Source organism: Silene latifolia, chromosome 8 (genome assembly GCF_048544455.1).
Source record: "Silene latifolia isolate original U9 population chromosome 8, ASM4854445v1, whole genome shotgun sequence".
NCBI lineage: Eukaryota > Viridiplantae > Streptophyta > Magnoliopsida > Caryophyllales > Caryophyllaceae > Silene > Silene latifolia.
The window spans coordinates 625,508-641,321 of record NC_133533.1 but is presented as its reverse complement, the minus strand read 5'-3'; the positions used below and the strand labels follow the sequence as shown (position 1 = coordinate 641,321).

Here is a 15,814-nt window from a genome sequence, read left to right as displayed (position 1 = left end):
TGAACTTGTTGTTGGTTTTTGAATCTCAAGAAGGAGAGCAAAAGAGAAGCCAAGGGAGCAAGTAAGAAATCAAGAAAAGAAAGCTAAATGGGAAGAGGAATTTTGAAGCGGAGATCAGCCCTGAACGCAGCCTGCGTTCTCCTCAGCCTTCGAGAGTTGATCATCCATCTTAACCATTTTGTGGAAGCCCAAATGGAAGTTAACCTAGAAGGGAGTGTAGCCATATATATAACTCATGTTTCTGAAGACCTAGTTTAACACATCATTATTGAATAATCTCAAACTTGTATGTTAAGGAAGAACTTGGTATTTTGGAGAAAAGTTGTAATCTTTGGTTTGATTTTGATGTCATTCTTTCCATTAATCTTAGATTCATCTATGGTTATGGAAGACTAGACCTTTTCCTTGGTGTAATTTGGTAGACTCTACTTTCCTTAAGCTTGTAAGAACCTCTTAATTTTTTCTCAATAATTGTTGCAATTTCCTTGAATTTCATGTTCATGTTGATGTTATTGTGTTAGGAGTGATCAACCTTGCATGTTAATCATCTTACTATTGCAATTCTTGTAGCAAGCTTGCATCTTTATGAATTTGATTTAAAGTTTGTATCTTTATGAGAACATAGTCTTGCTTGTGATGAACTAATCCCGTCACAAGCTTGTGACCTCTCACAAAAAGGGAGAGGTGACAAGGTGGGGCACCCACATGTGCTTCCCACTCACCTTTCAATGGGCATTTTGTGAGAGGAAACGGTATCCGTCACAAGCTTGTGACGGATATCGCCGTCACAAATGAGAATTTGCGCTTTGTGAGTGGAACTTGCATGTGATCCTTGGGTTAGTTGGATAGCCTCCTAAAGGATTAATCTTGACTTCTTTTGATTGGAATAGATCTTAATGCTCTTGTGTGTAAGCCCTCTTGTGGTTTTCAATTGGGTGACCATATAGGGAGGATTAACTACTCTACCTTAGGAGCAAGCAATCACCATCTTGTGAAAGTTGTTGAGTAATTGTTGAGGGAAGAAAAGAGAGTATCTTTATGCTTAGGAACAAGTTGTTGAACCAAGTTACATCAAATTTTTCTCTTATATTGATTATTGCATACTACTTGTTTGTTGAATTGTCTCAATAGGAAAGTCTCTATTTTTACTCTTTTTCATGTTGTTTCCGACCAAATGCCTTCTCCATTTATGTTTTCTACAAGTCGAACATTGTGAATACCCATTGTTTGTGATTAGTTTAAGTGGTTGAGTCTAAATTGTAATTAGTGTCTTAAGTAGTTAAGAGGAGTCTTAGTTAGTGATTGTCGGTTAATAGTTTAGATTACGAGTATTTAGTTAAAGGTCCTTCCCTTGGGTTCGACCGTAGCTTGCCATTTTACTACCTTATTGTTAGAAGTTAGTAGAGTCTGGTTAGGTCTATAAATTGTTAATTTGATAGTTAATTCTAATATTAACGACAACCGACAATTTAGCTATCACAATCCGTAAGCGTTAGTGGACACGGAATGAGACAAAAGTGAATAGAAAACCCTAGAAACGAACTCTAAAGATGGCTTTATTTCTAAATGTTAGATCGTACCCGCATCCGTCGAAGAGGAGATTGTCCATTTACAAGTCAAAAGAGGTTTTATTCTATAACCAATTGACAATATGTGGAGTAACCCCTTGAGTTATTAGCTAGATCGCTCTTGTCTATTTTTTCGATCCCCAAGAACAACATGTAATTCTTCACAAGTCTATGTATTCGAAATAGTAGCCAAGAAATGAATAATACGGGTCTCACATCATCTAATTTCCCAAGATATTTAATCCAGTTATCAATCCATTCACCAATATTATGACATGAATCATAGAGGAATATTGAATATTCTTCAAGATCCATAGGTAGTGAACTAGTGACGATGGATGGAGATATTGTATCTTTATCAAGCAAGTAGACAAGAAGATTGGCTATTTTTTTCCCTTTTTGTTGCCAAACTAGAATATTATGGGTCCTTTTACTCGTTTAGAATTATCGTTAATTTTCATTTCAGACGGACTTATATGACCATTTTAAATGCGACGACAAAATGTTGCAACGAGTGTTTGTTGTTTAGGTAACTTTTCGTCAAAATGTGGTCACATTTGGCTGCAAATAGGATTTACATCTAACCCGTCTAAAGCATTCAGACGAAAACGAACGTCTCAAGGAAGACCTGGTTTTTTATATGAGAAGTGAAAGCATACAAGCAGTATGATTACTGATTAGAGATGCCAACTCACCAACTATCAGTGTTTAATTTTAACCTCAGCTTCGTACACTAAAAGCTAGGAGATACGATCTCTCACTAAGTTATTGATAGATCACTCTTTTGTACCTCTTAATATGTTGTTCGTACCCATTTTTTTGTTAATCGTGGCATAATGTTCCTTAATTTCGCACCTATTTTTATAAAAAGTGTACCTAATTTATTTTTAATCAGAATTCGTACCTTTTTTTCTTGGTTATGAGTGGTACCACTTTTACTGTATATTGTAAATAGCTTCAATAAATTTATTAACAATTGGTCACCCTTGTGACGGGTTACCATTTGTGGCGGATATTTTGTGAGATAAAATGATAACAAAATGGGTTAGTGGAGAAAGGGGACCACATGAATAGTGTTGCAGAGAGAGAAAAAGTGGGTATTTTGTAAGGTAAAATGGTATCCGTCACTCAAGAGTGACGGATATGTGCCGTCACAAACAAGAATTTGTGATTTATTAAAGACCCGTTTCTCAGTTGATTCGTAAACCACATCACCACATGGATCGTGAATTCAACACAAATTATGGCATGCCGATCTCTCACTTCTCAGACAGTCCGGTTCCATAAAATGACAATTCATTTATTACGGATAACTGGATAAGTGATCTTTTTATACAAAAGGATACTTGCACATTGTGAGCAGAAATAGTTGCGAGGTTTATTTCACTGCTTGTGAATTGTGAATTATGATCTACGTTTCAACTTCCAACCCTTGGGAGAAAAGATGTTCACATAATACTTATTTTCATGACACTATAAAATCCAAATTCCGGGTAAGTTGTACAAACATGTTTGAATAATGAAACTAAAATTATTATTAATCATCAATATCTCAGGGATAAATATTACGGTACTTAATAAATAAGTGTAACAATATTTACATATGTTCTTACCAAATTAAAACTTATTCGATCTGAAATCCACCGACATTCCTTTTATTGCTCCTTAAAATATTCCAAACTACTCGTGACCAAGAAAAACATAAAATAGACACGATAAGCAGCCAATCCGGTAATGGCAACCAGCAGCACCCCCTGTATGGAAAAAAAATATTCAGGAAGTAACCACATTACAACACAAAACGACAATAGTAGAGATCATCACTTAAGCTTATAAATGGACACCAAGTAATGTGGTGGCATAAAATGTTTTTGTTACTCACATTACAAACAATCAAACATGGTTACTGGTTAGTATATACTAACAATAACCAAAGTTTTGAGTAATGTGGTCAAAAGTCAAAACAGTCGCATATAGTAATTTGTGACTTTAGCATGCCGATTCCTAAGTTCTAACCCACGGAAACAAAAACAAAAAATGTACTTCAAAAATAACTTGAACCACATTAGCAGTGAACTTTAAATAGATGGCCATAAATAAGTTACCTGAGTCAGCCATAAAAGAAGGATTAACAAGGCGAAGGTATTGTTTCCTGCTTCTACCAACTTCAGGCTCCGGAATATTGAGATGAGGATGTTCTGCTGTGGTAACGATCCTTCGGAAAATGTCGCTCAAGTCCCCTCGTTTGGCACTGACGGGAACTGGAGCATCAATACCCACATCCTGGCTAAGCTGTAAACAAACATCATTCATAACCATTGAGAAGTCAGTGTTGGTCAGCCAAGTCATGTCCGTCATATGCAATCAAGCACCAGAGCTCGCTCAAACAAGTGAGTAGTGGGATAGTTGGTGGTTGTGTATAGATGATGTCTGAAAAAATGCTAAGAAAGATACGTGGGTAGCAAAAAAACAAACAAAAAGAAAAAAAAAATTAAATAGAGAATTTATTCTTGGTCAGCCGAAAAAGGGAAGAATTTAACCCAAACTGATTAACTTTAACCATAAAATTCTTCACATGAGAGTAGTGATACAATGTACATTTCTCATGTTTGCATTATCAAAACGACTATTTTCATATTCTCACTTTTAAAACGTTTTTTTAACTGCCACAAGTAAACATTCATTGGCCAATTTAGTCATATGGAAGCAATATATCCGACACCCCAGCTTATCGAGATCCATTTTCAAACTGTGCTGGAAACGCATTACATACAAAAGGAACATTAACCAATCAGATGGAAGTAGATACAGAATCGAAGAATAAAATTTACCCTTGTAGAATCCTTGATTGATTTAGCATAGGAGTTTAGGTCATCTTTAGCAGACACGATCAGGGAAGGCACTTTATAACCAGTATTTTCACCATGCCTAGCAACCTCCGCGAGTAATTTAGCAGTCTTTGTGAACGATGATTCATCAGTGCTGAGACAGAAGTAGACAGTGCAACTTATAAAGCACTTTATGTCTGGACTTAATTCAAAGGCACAACACAGAGTAAATTTGCTGAAGATATTGAGAAAATTTGCAATAAAGTTTACTCACCTGTCATAGACAAACAACGCCACATCACACGCAGCTAAAGATTCTTTATCAGAAAGCAGATTCTTGACCTTAGCTTCAGGAATCTCTCGCAAAACAAGGAATTTCTGGCTTCCCTGGCAAGGTAAAACCCATTTTATTATATAAGCGTAACACAGCAAGGTACATCAAAACCTCCTCTTTTTTTCTTACTCAAACTGTGTTAAATATTAAATCATCAAAAAACTTCCCGCCCATGAGATAAAATACGACAAAATACAAATACGATACAGTATGTTACAATATTCATCTGCTAGACATTCCAACATTCATGACAGGTACTTCGCCCTCAACAATCCGTCACCGCGCCCACTGGTAGAGTGGTAGTACACTTTAAATAAAAACATTATTATGCTTCTGAGAGATGTAAAATCAAGAATACACGATTGATTTAATTAGAATGTTTCAACCCCTAAACCTAACAAATTTTATGTAATTTCTCCCAAACATTCTACCTTATTATCTTGAGTACTAACTACTAAGACAAAATTAATGTATGTAATGACAATGGCCTTACTGGAGGGCTTACTATCCCTAGCATACTAGAAAAGAAGCTCAAAACCGAAGGCCGTGTTTGTAATACTATTGGATAAAAATCCCCTATCTACTACTCCCTACGTCCCGGTCATTTGTTGTCCTTTGGTTTTGGCACAAAGACCAAGGAAAGGGGGAGGGGGCCAATTACTAAATGACAAGTGGAATAAATTGAGTGTGAATGATCAAATTACTCATCAAATTCATTCTTAAAATAGAAAGGACAACAAATGACTGAGACACCCCAAAATGGAAAAGGACAACAAAATGACCGGGACAGAGGGAGTACAAGATTAGCAAAAGCTCAAATTTTAGTACTTCACCTAGTTGTAGTCTATTTTATGTTTATTCTTTTAAACTGAAATACTAATAAAAAATTTAAGATCTTTCCCATTGATCATCCAAAAAACAAATCTTTTCAAATTTATTCCGAAATAAGCACTGCCCAATTTTCTAAAGTAGCAACTCCATAACCATTATACTTTCTTTTTTACTTCATTCTTGAAACATCATCAATGCAAAAGAAGTGGACAGTATTGATGTACCTTGTAAGAGACACTGACCATTCTAAACAAAACAATTCCTAGCAAGACGAATAAAAAAGGCAAAAAAGAAAAAGGAGCATTCAACAACAAACACGGGAACTTGATGGTTAAATATCTCCTTATTGACTCTCATTTAAAGAATTCACCTCGCTTCCAAGTTCCAACATAGCATACACATCCCCTCCAAGATAAGAAAAATAAATAAATAATTATAATATTTCCAATAAAGCTGTCAAAGTAGTATATTGACCCAAGGGAAGCTTCAATAACCCTTTCAAGCATGCACCAAAACTACCACGGAAGTTATGCAATCAAACCATCTACCATCCACATACAACATCAATCTCAGAAGAAAAACTATGATAGCACTTACCCCGGTCCCATTTACAACATTCACAGCATATCTCTCCTTAGTATTTGGAATGGAAGTATCAGAGAAAGACCTGCATATAAGAATGAAAAATGTAATCACATACAATCACAAAAATTTGACATATATTATAAGGAAGATGTATTAATAGGTAGGCAATATGACAAACCTTCCTACAAAACCATCCAATAATGCCGTTTTACCAGCATTTTTTGGCCCAAAGACAAAACACTGGTAAACAGTTCTCTCAGATTGCCTTTTTTTACGATCTGTAAGTCTCCTCCTAGTTAAGCGAATGGCAGAGGCAGCGTCTCCATCATACATAATATATTTCAGATATTCAACACTTTTAGCTGGCTCCAAAAGTGTCATAAGGACCCACTGTAGAAGACAGGCAACAAAGGATATCAAGCGCTAGGACATTCATCTTACATAACCACCCCATGAAATATCTGAACTTTTTTTTAAAAAAAGAAAAAAGAAAAAGTTTTGTATAGTTCCATACTTCTATTATCTGTAATTAAAATAGACAGGTAAGAGTTCAGCTAAGAACCACGGCAGATTCCTTAACGTGCAATCTACTCCAACACGCAGGGCAACAAAACCCGCTGGTTGAGTAATCAACAGAAAGCTTAATAGTGGAAATAAAAATAGGCCTTAGAAGTTGACACATACCTCTGAGAGGAATCCATCCTGTGTTAAACCGCCCAATACATTTGTTGAGACAGCACCCATGTATGGGTTTTCACTCCAAGGACTAGATCACCACAATGAAAAAGATATCTTAAGAGCGCCCTACACAAAATTTTCCAAGCTAAAAAAGAAAAAAAAAAGAACAGGTTTTACCAGTCTGGTGCTGTAGAAAACAAATGCTCCACATCTCCAGCGCAGATAACACCATCCTGTCATATGTAAAATACTATGAGAACATAAACAACGATAACAATTATTTGACGAGCTAGTGAAAGGACAGAAAAAAAAAACATGTTTTAGGATGACATTTTAAAAACTATACAAAAACTTTAGAAGAATGAGAAAAAGAAGCAAGTAAATACGAAGGTTTCAGAAAACTTATAAAGCAAAAATGAGAAAAAGAAGCACGTGAATACATGTTTGCAAAACATGACCATTTTTTGGCTCTACCAATAACTAGCTTCAGATGATGTCAAATGTATACAGAAGAATTAGTGATTAAGGTCAAAGATAATCAAAAACAAAATACTCTGTAAAGAAGTACACCAATTTAATCCCTCGAAATCAGAATGAGTCAAAAGTGAATAAGAAGGTTTCAGAACACTAATAAAAAAATTTAACCAAGTATTAAACAAGACAAGCAACTTACATTATTTTTGTAATACATACTGAATATTTCTCTCAAGAAATCGAGAGCAACATCGGTCAGCTCCATGCTCTGCACAGTGCACAAATTAAATAGCAACAAGCAAAGATTAAAAAAAAAAACAAATAAATAGATAAAAACACGTCTAAACGTGAAATATAGCACAAAATGCTTTAGAAAAGCTCTTCCTCTACTTTGTTGGTGCAAGTCTCATTAATTCGGCAATTCTAGGAGAAGTGTCGGACTAACAAGCATTTTTACTCTTCTGCCTGCCTACCTGGTCAGGAGCTTGCTTGAAAGGTGGGAGAAAATAATCAAGTCTTATATCATCATTATATCCGAATTTCTGCAGGATTATCCATACAAGGTCGATGCCTGTTCTTCCTGTGACAGATTCATGATGGAACAGAAAACCTTCTAAAGTAAGACCACGCTCATTGACTCCTTCAGGCAACTTGTCTTGCACAGCTCTCTTCAGAGCAGCAATTTCAGATGGCTTAAGAGGAACATTAAAGGACTTGACCTGTTCACAAGCACTAGGGTCACTAAGTGCAAATATAAAAGACCTTAGCTATCAATTACAGAAGCACATAGTTAAAACAACACAATAAGAATAACAATAATACAAACCTGAAACTCATTCAGTTCTGCATCATTTAATGCACCATCCCTATCAAGGTCGCAGAGAAGAAATATACGTTTTAAACTTTTGCGACATTGAGGCGTCAAAGATTGAGTTTTTACATCGAACAGTGGGGCTATAGGGTAAACTATATGTCTCAGGGCATAATTGAAAACCATTAGAACCTGCGAGATGACAAAGATAGATGACTAACCAAAGTTTAATATTTCAATAAACCCCTGAACGGCGAAAGCTCTATGGATAAGATGGTTTACCTTTATATTTTTGTATGCAGAACAATCAATATAAGTCTCAATCTCAGGGAATTCCTTCTGAATCAGTGAAACCGACTCCTCGAACTGCTTTATACTAATCTGCCGCCTATTAACCTTCAAATCAGCTTTACAACCAGCAACTACGACAGGTACGTTCAACTTCAAACGACGAAGCTCAGGGAGCCAATAAGATTTCAAATTCTCAAATGTATCGAAATTATTACGAGCATAAGTAAGCACCACAACATCAGCAAGCAGAAACTCGTGTTCTCTTTCATTAGAGTGCTCAGGACTACACAATAACACATATCAATGCAACGTTATTCTATATCAAATTAAAACAAAAACAACAAAATTGTAAAAAAAACCCTATAATAATAAGATAAATTGATTACCCAGATGGGGTGTCGATAATAGTAATGGGTAGGCGGTCGAGTAAAACGTCGGCGGGAATGTGGTTGGGCGGCAAAACGGGCGGAACTTTCGTTGGGAATTGTTTAGATACGGCGGTGACGATTAAGCTGGATTTCCCAGTTGCGGGATCTCCGGCGACAACCACTCTGATTCTATTCTTCTGATTTGATCGAATCGCCATTAATTTAGTTGAAAACACACACAAACCAAACCAAAAACAAATCGCAGATTAACGGCGAAAAAAGGGGGATAAATAATAGAACCCTAAGTTTAAGTGGTTAAGTGAGAGAGGGAATATTGGACTATTGGAGAGAGACGATGAAGCAGACAATATTGGAGAAACAAATATGGGATTTTACCCCCAACCTTTCTATTTTCTATACGTAGTTGCTCTTTCATGTACAAGTTTTACTCTTTTATGGGCAATTTTTCATAATTTTTCTACCCCTACCCTTCTTCTAAGAAAACAACACAAAAAAATCTCTCTCTTGTCTCTCTTCTTTTGCCTTTCAAATTTAATCAACTCAACAATTGTACATCCAAATACATACATTAATCAAGTTTAATAACTCTATTTCAATCATTACACATCAATTTTTTGAATTAATCTAATTATTGGGGTTTAAAAATTAATTTAGTAATATTTTATACATATTAGGGTTTTGAAGGGGAAGGGGTGGCTGCGTTGGCGGGGATGCATTTACTGGGTGGATGTGACCGATGGTCGAGGGGAGGCGGTGGAGTTAGATGGGTAGGACGACGGAGGCCTCGTGTTTGTGTGAAGGGCGTCGGGAGGAGGTTTAGGGAAGGCGAGTGAGGTGGGGGAGGGCAGCGAGCGAGGAAGGTGGCGATCTTGGCGGAGGTCGCGAGATGCGAACAAAGGTGGGGAAGGGGTGGTAGAGGTGGGGACGGTGGTTGGAAAGGCTGGGACGATGGCATTATTTTTTTTATATGTTTTAAGGTGGTGGGATGGTGGGTGGCAGAAGGTGTGGGTGGAAGAGGAGAGTGACATGGGTGGTCTTGTAGGCGGGGGATAGGGTGGTGGTGGGAGGTCTTGCCGGCGATAGGGGCTGATTTGGCCGGTGGTTGGGGTGGTGGTTAGTGGTGTAAGGGGGAAGTTGAATGTAAAATTAAAATAATGGTAAAATTGATGAATATGCTAAAATGTGAGGGTAAAATGGTCATTCATGTCCATGATTGAGTAAATCATGTCCATGAATGAGCATCACCCTTTCTATAATATATCCCTCTTTACTTGCAAAAAAACACGGTCAATAGCTATTGGCTATAAGTTCAGAATACGATAAACTTTTTTAAATTCACCGACTTCTCAACTCTTAGTCGGAAATTATGATCGGTCAAAGTTTATTCGTTAAAAAAAGTTTGACCAACTATAATTACCGGCTACGAGTTCAAAAAGCGATGATTTTTTTTTTTTCAAATTCAAGGCCTTGACGAGGTAATTGGTTTGAAAAAAAATTACCGTTTTCTGAACTCGTAATAGAAAATTATTGTCGGTCAAAGTTTTTTGTGAAAAATGAAGGATACACTTTAGAAAACGAAAAAAATTCAAGGATACACGAGAGTATATCCCAACAAATATTTAGAATTTTATTTTTTATTTTTTTTGGCCAGCTGGGGTGAGCCTCAACTAAGTCCAGCAAGAGTCCAAACATCCAAAACCAGCCAGACAAATGCAATGTGAAACTCAACACAGAAAACAAGCAAGGATAGTCAGTCACATGCTGCTGAAAAGATTGACAAAGCATAATGCAACATTCCGTTTTAGTGTTGATCTTGTTTGGTGGATTGCCTTGGTATTAAGTTGCTAGTGAACGTTATGGAAGTAAGACAGAGTTGGCAACACTTAGGTTGTTGGTATTCGATGGTATTATGGAGTTAGGCGAGTTATTCTATGGTTGAGGTTACGTCGTGAGCTGCATTGTTGAGATAGGCGTTGTTGATTGAGTTAGCATCGAAGATGTAGGATGAGAGTAGAGTGAGGTTGGTTGGCGGAGTGGCATGTGTGTGTGTTACGTAAGTATGGGTTTGAACTTCGGGGACGAATTTCTTTTTAAGGAGGGAAGACTGTAATACTACGGGTTTCTAAGTCTGTTACTCGGCCGAATATGGCTTACTTGGCCGAGCGAGTGTGTCGTGTGTTTTTGGACAGTCTATTGCCCAGGAATACTCGGACGAGTATGGGAATATTCGACCGAGTAGAAGATACTCGGCCGAGTATACTCTATACTCGACCGAGTATCCGGTCTGACGATGTTTATTTCCGCGGTTTGATTAAAGGCAATTAGAGTTATAAATTACGATTTACTGTTTCATTTTTCACTTTTAACAATACCTAAAACATTCTACGTAACTTTAATCCTCTCTAATCTCTCCTATGATCTTTGATTGTTCGTGAGTCCTTGTTCATTTCTCTCTTGCGTCGATTTCATTGGTACGTTTCTAGTGCCGCTTATAATCAGTTAATAGGTTGTCTTTTAGAGTTTTGCCCTAATTATTGATTTGGGTTAATTTGGGGGAATGATTTGTAGTGATGGTATGTGATTATTGTGTGTAGGTGACGGTGTCATGAAGAATTGCTATTGATTCTTGTGTGTGCTTGGATTGCGAGAAGGTAGGATTCCCCTACTCAGTTTACTGTTTAATTGATTTAAGATATGTCACTACTACAAAAATAAGCTTAGTGAACTGTTGAAATGAGCTTTAGAGAACGCCTTAGAGGCGTTCTTCAACTCAGCGTTCTCTAAAGCTTAGAGAACGCTTGGAAGAGGCGTTTTGTATTCACAATCATAGATAACAGTTGAAATGAGCTTTAGAGAACACCTGATAGGCGTTCTCTTTTCCTAGGAAAAGAGAACGGTTGGGTAAGCTAACAGGTTTCTATCCCTCTTGGTTTTTAAAACAAAAAATATAAATGATAATTGGATAAAAATTAATATATTATCTTCATTAAAATCAAAAACAAAATACCAATATATTTGTTTCACAACTAGAGCCAAAACAGCCAGCAAATTAACAAAATCCTATTACATAACTTAAGATCAATAGCATAGCACTACATGTACACATAATCTCATCTTTAATTCATGCTGCAACTTCACTCACACATCTTACAGCAACGTCAATTGATCCACTCGGAAGAAAGGAGAGATAAAAGGATAAAATGTTTCCGGTGATAACCTGTCACTAATAACAAGAACAACCATACTTAAAATATGAGTAGTAGAAAGGAGAAATAAAATGGGCAGTGAGTACGATAAAGATGTAAGTACACATAGTTCTATAAGGTATTGTCATTTGTCAAATACCAATATGAGCGAAGACGATAAATAATTCCATACTGAGATTTAAGAGAACTAAAAATAAACAAATGACACTCCGAAACTTCAGTTTAGACTAAAAACTTGACTATTATTTAGCCAGACATAACAAAATGAAGGGAAAAGGAACTGCATTTAGAGCATGTGATGCATACATAACTCATACTATAGTTCAAAAATTAAAGTGGAAGGCTCATGTAATGCTCTGCTACCAGATATGATTTTCAGATAAGGAAAAATATATTATAAAGTACGAGCAAGAAAGTAAGAAACAATCTCAAACCAACTACCTCCACAACTTAGTAGTAACCCTTACCCTTGCCACATACTTTCTTAACAAATTCTCATTTGTTTCTTTCATAACAAAAAAATAATTAAATCTCGAAAGAATAAGGGCATCTAGTCAACATACGAAATACTCTTAATATAAAGGAAGCAATTTATATATATGAAACGGTTTTGATGGCGGACTTTCTCAAGAAATTCAAACAAAAAAGGACATCATCATGTATTTCTCACACCTACACATCATCGGCGTTACATCTGAAAATGGAAGCAGATATAGGAAGTTTAAGCAAATGTGAGCATAGAATAAGGAATACAACACTGAGAAACGAAATGATACATGCACAACTCTATGCCACTGTTGCTCCCTCTCTAGAGTAAACAAAACATTCTTAAGCGCAACAATTGGAAAGTTATGTTCTCATGCCACAAAACTGTCTAGCGCACCATAGATAGCATCTTTACTATCTTCTGGCTCTAAAAGTTGTCATTAAAGTGAATTTCAGTTCATCAATAATGACATACTGCGCCAATAATAAAACCATCATCTATTCAACTTTAAAAACACCATAAAAGCACAATTACACTAGTACATACATATTACTAAAACAGACAATAGAGAACCAACAATTCATGAACAAAGTTAAGCCAGGTGAATCCACGACCATATCTTGGTATGGATTTCACCGATTTCTTAACATACTCATTGAATTACTTGATTGGGTTTCAATGTATGTTTCACCATGACAACTCCAACAAGAATAGTTCTCACGAAACCCATTCATGTACAAGTGTAACTTAACAGAATCCACCTCCATATACGGTTATTCGAACAATTACAACAAGGGCATTTTAGAAACGGGTATTGTTTAAAATTATCTTGCCTACAAGCGAAATTTATAAAAGTATTCACTCCAGCAACAAACTCTTCTTTAAGATAACCATCCTTGTCTAATCTATTGTACATCCAATCTCGATCAATCTTCATGGATACTAGTCATATAAATTTGAGCAAAGAGAATTATAAAACAACAAAGAGAATTATAAAACAACAACAGAGTGTTATGGACAAAGTAACCAAACTAATAAAAAGTCCATAATCATAATCAAAAGCACTACTAGTTGAATAGAAACATTAGGGAAACAGTCCAACTTACTGGGAAAGTACTTGAACATACTACTTGAACATAAACAAAGAGGGAAACACGTTATGAGCAACAATAATTTACAACAAGGGTCTCCTAGCTAGACAAGAATTCAACAGGCGGACATACCATTATATAGCACTATCAACATCATATATACCCAACTAATGTACTCACAACCCCCAAAGGCTATTAAATTCAATGAATGCAGAATTAGATACTACATGTAAACTCCGAAATTTACCAACTAGATAAAATAAGCATACAAAGATGCCATTCAATGCTCACATTTGCAAACTAAACTTATGGGTAGAAATATTGATTTATAAATTTGAGAAAAGCAGAGAACCCACCTTAAAAGGATTGTTAAGATGATGTGAAAATTGGAATAAGGCGCCTATAACAGATGCTAGTGAATGCACACAACTGCAACAAACATAGTCGACAATAATCAGTATAGCAGTAGAGCATGCGGGATGGGAAAGTCCAAAGATTATGTGCAAACAAGCAGTACAGTTAGCTAATTCAATATAGAACCTAATTAAACAAGATATACAAAATTAGGGACTCACCTTGTACTTATCACAAGAAGGATCGACAATAAGCACTCACCAGAACTGAGAACCTAGAGGTTGTCAACAATAATCGAATTAAGAAAGAAAACACCAATTAATCAAAACTTCACCACCCATACGTTATTAACTACTGTAACAACTAAAATTCCACGAAATATTAAAATAATTAACTGAATCAAGTATATAATTTTGACGAAGATAACAAGAATCGTCGTTATTACCCCTAAATTCTATAACCCTAAATTTTGACGAAGATAACAAGAACTGAAACCTCCTATGACGGTGGTCGAGCCAGCTTCATCTGCTCTCACGAGGCTTCCACTCCTCTTTGTTCTGAACCACTTGGCTATAGCTATTTCCCCACCTAGGATAGATGAAATACCGGTGGAATGGAAGTAAGAGGTGTGAAACAAGAAGACAATCCCCCAATTCTATCCATTTTCATCGACTTTCCTTGTTCATTGTAAAATCCCCAAATTTCTAGGGCTTATTGAAGTAAAAACCTCAAATAGGAAAACCAACCTGAAATTTTTAAAGAAACATGCAAGTTTCTCTATTTATAATTGCAATTAGAATCCGTACATAATAAATCCCATAACTTTCGAGTTAAGTGTGTAAACCCTAGAAATTTTGAACTTGATAAGAAGGCAGAAGGTAATGATGCCGGCCATGCAGCCGGCGACGTTAGTTAGGCGATTGGTGGCAGATGTTCTTAATGAATGTCGGATCTGGTTGAGGGAGATGAGAGTATGGATATGGGTGAGGGAGATGAGAGTATAGATGAGAGTATGGTTAGAATAGGCGGTTGGGGATATGACTGGGTTTACGTTTTTTTTTGTTAACTCTATTATTTTAATATTTAAATATTTTAATGAGGAATTTAGATAACGGTTAATATAAGGAGCGTTCTCTATTCTTTTTTACATAAAGCTTACTTAAGACAAGCGTTCTCTATACTGCAAGAGAACGGTTATTTAACTTAACTACCATTCTCTATTAGGTGTTACTTATTCTTTTTTTGGTAGTAATGTGTGTTGTAATTGCTTGTACGATTGATAATGTGCTTTATTGTTGTTGGTGGATTGGAGTATGGTATTGGTGTGGAGATGATTGTTGATGTTTGCGAGGTGCGTCCTCGGCTGAGTGGAGTCAATTGCGGGAGTGGCTTCACGCCCTAGTTTCGCCCTCTGTGGAACTCGCCACAGGAGGGGATGTGCACATTAATGAACCGGTTTATCGCTCGTTGATGAGCGGAGCTTAGGTGGGTACGGTTGCGGTCCCCCATTGGCAAGGCTACACACTTTAGTGTGTAGTCAGTTACGTGATGTGATTGGGAGTTGGAGGTGGATTGTGAACACCAGTTTATCTTTATCGTACTTGTCTTATTTTGGTTATGCAGTGAACTGATCCCGTTGTTGTTTTGAAAACCTGTGGTGATCCATTCGGGGATGGTGAGCAGATTGTGACAGGTGATGGTTGTCTTTAGCTACGGGGACGAGATAGGATGTCATCACTTCGAGTCTAGCTTCCGCTGTTACGAGTTTAGCTGTTTGATTTCAGTTGTATTGAGATTCATATACTTTTCTTTTTAGTTGGTTTTGAGACAATGTAATAGTTAACTCTCATTACTTTAATGAATGTTGTTTTGGAATGGTAACTTTGA

At 36.5% G+C, this 15,814-nt stretch overlaps 1 protein-coding gene across 1 annotated transcript; it reads right to left on the bottom strand.

Moving 5' to 3' along the window:
• Positions 1-3,079: 3,079 nt before the first annotated feature.
• On the bottom strand, positions 3,080-9,101 carry LOC141595916 (mitochondrial Rho GTPase 1-like). The gene is made up of 13 exons (XM_074415875.1): positions 8,787-9,101; positions 8,392-8,683; positions 8,125-8,301; positions 7,772-8,017; positions 7,498-7,566; positions 7,002-7,057; positions 6,831-6,912; positions 6,325-6,536; positions 6,159-6,228; positions 4,671-4,783; positions 4,400-4,550; positions 3,674-3,860; positions 3,080-3,322 (listed from the first exon to the last, which is right to left on the bottom strand). The coding sequence occupies exons 1-13, from the start codon at positions 8,984-8,986 to the stop codon at positions 3,249-3,251; spliced, it is 1,929 nt and encodes a 642-aa protein (XP_074271976.1). The 5' UTR covers positions 8,987-9,101; the 3' UTR covers positions 3,080-3,248.
• Between the last annotated feature and the right edge of the window lie 6,713 nt (positions 9,102-15,814).

What these genes read in the sequence shown, in the direction of transcription:
- LOC141595916 (XM_074415875.1), bottom strand. Translation starts at nt 8,986, where the DNA reads ATGGCGATTCGATCAAATCAGAAGAATAGAATCAGAGTGGTTGTCGCC. An exon ending in CTGCATACAAAAATATAAAG is followed by an intron (nt 8,302 to 8,391) that starts GTAAACCATCTT and finishes GTCATCTCGCAG; the next exon opens with GTTCTAATGGTTTTCAATTA. An exon ending in AGGATGGATTCCTCTCAGAG is followed by an intron (nt 6,537 to 6,830) that starts GTATGTGTCAAC and finishes TGTCTTCTACAG; the next exon opens with TGGGTCCTTATGACACTTTT.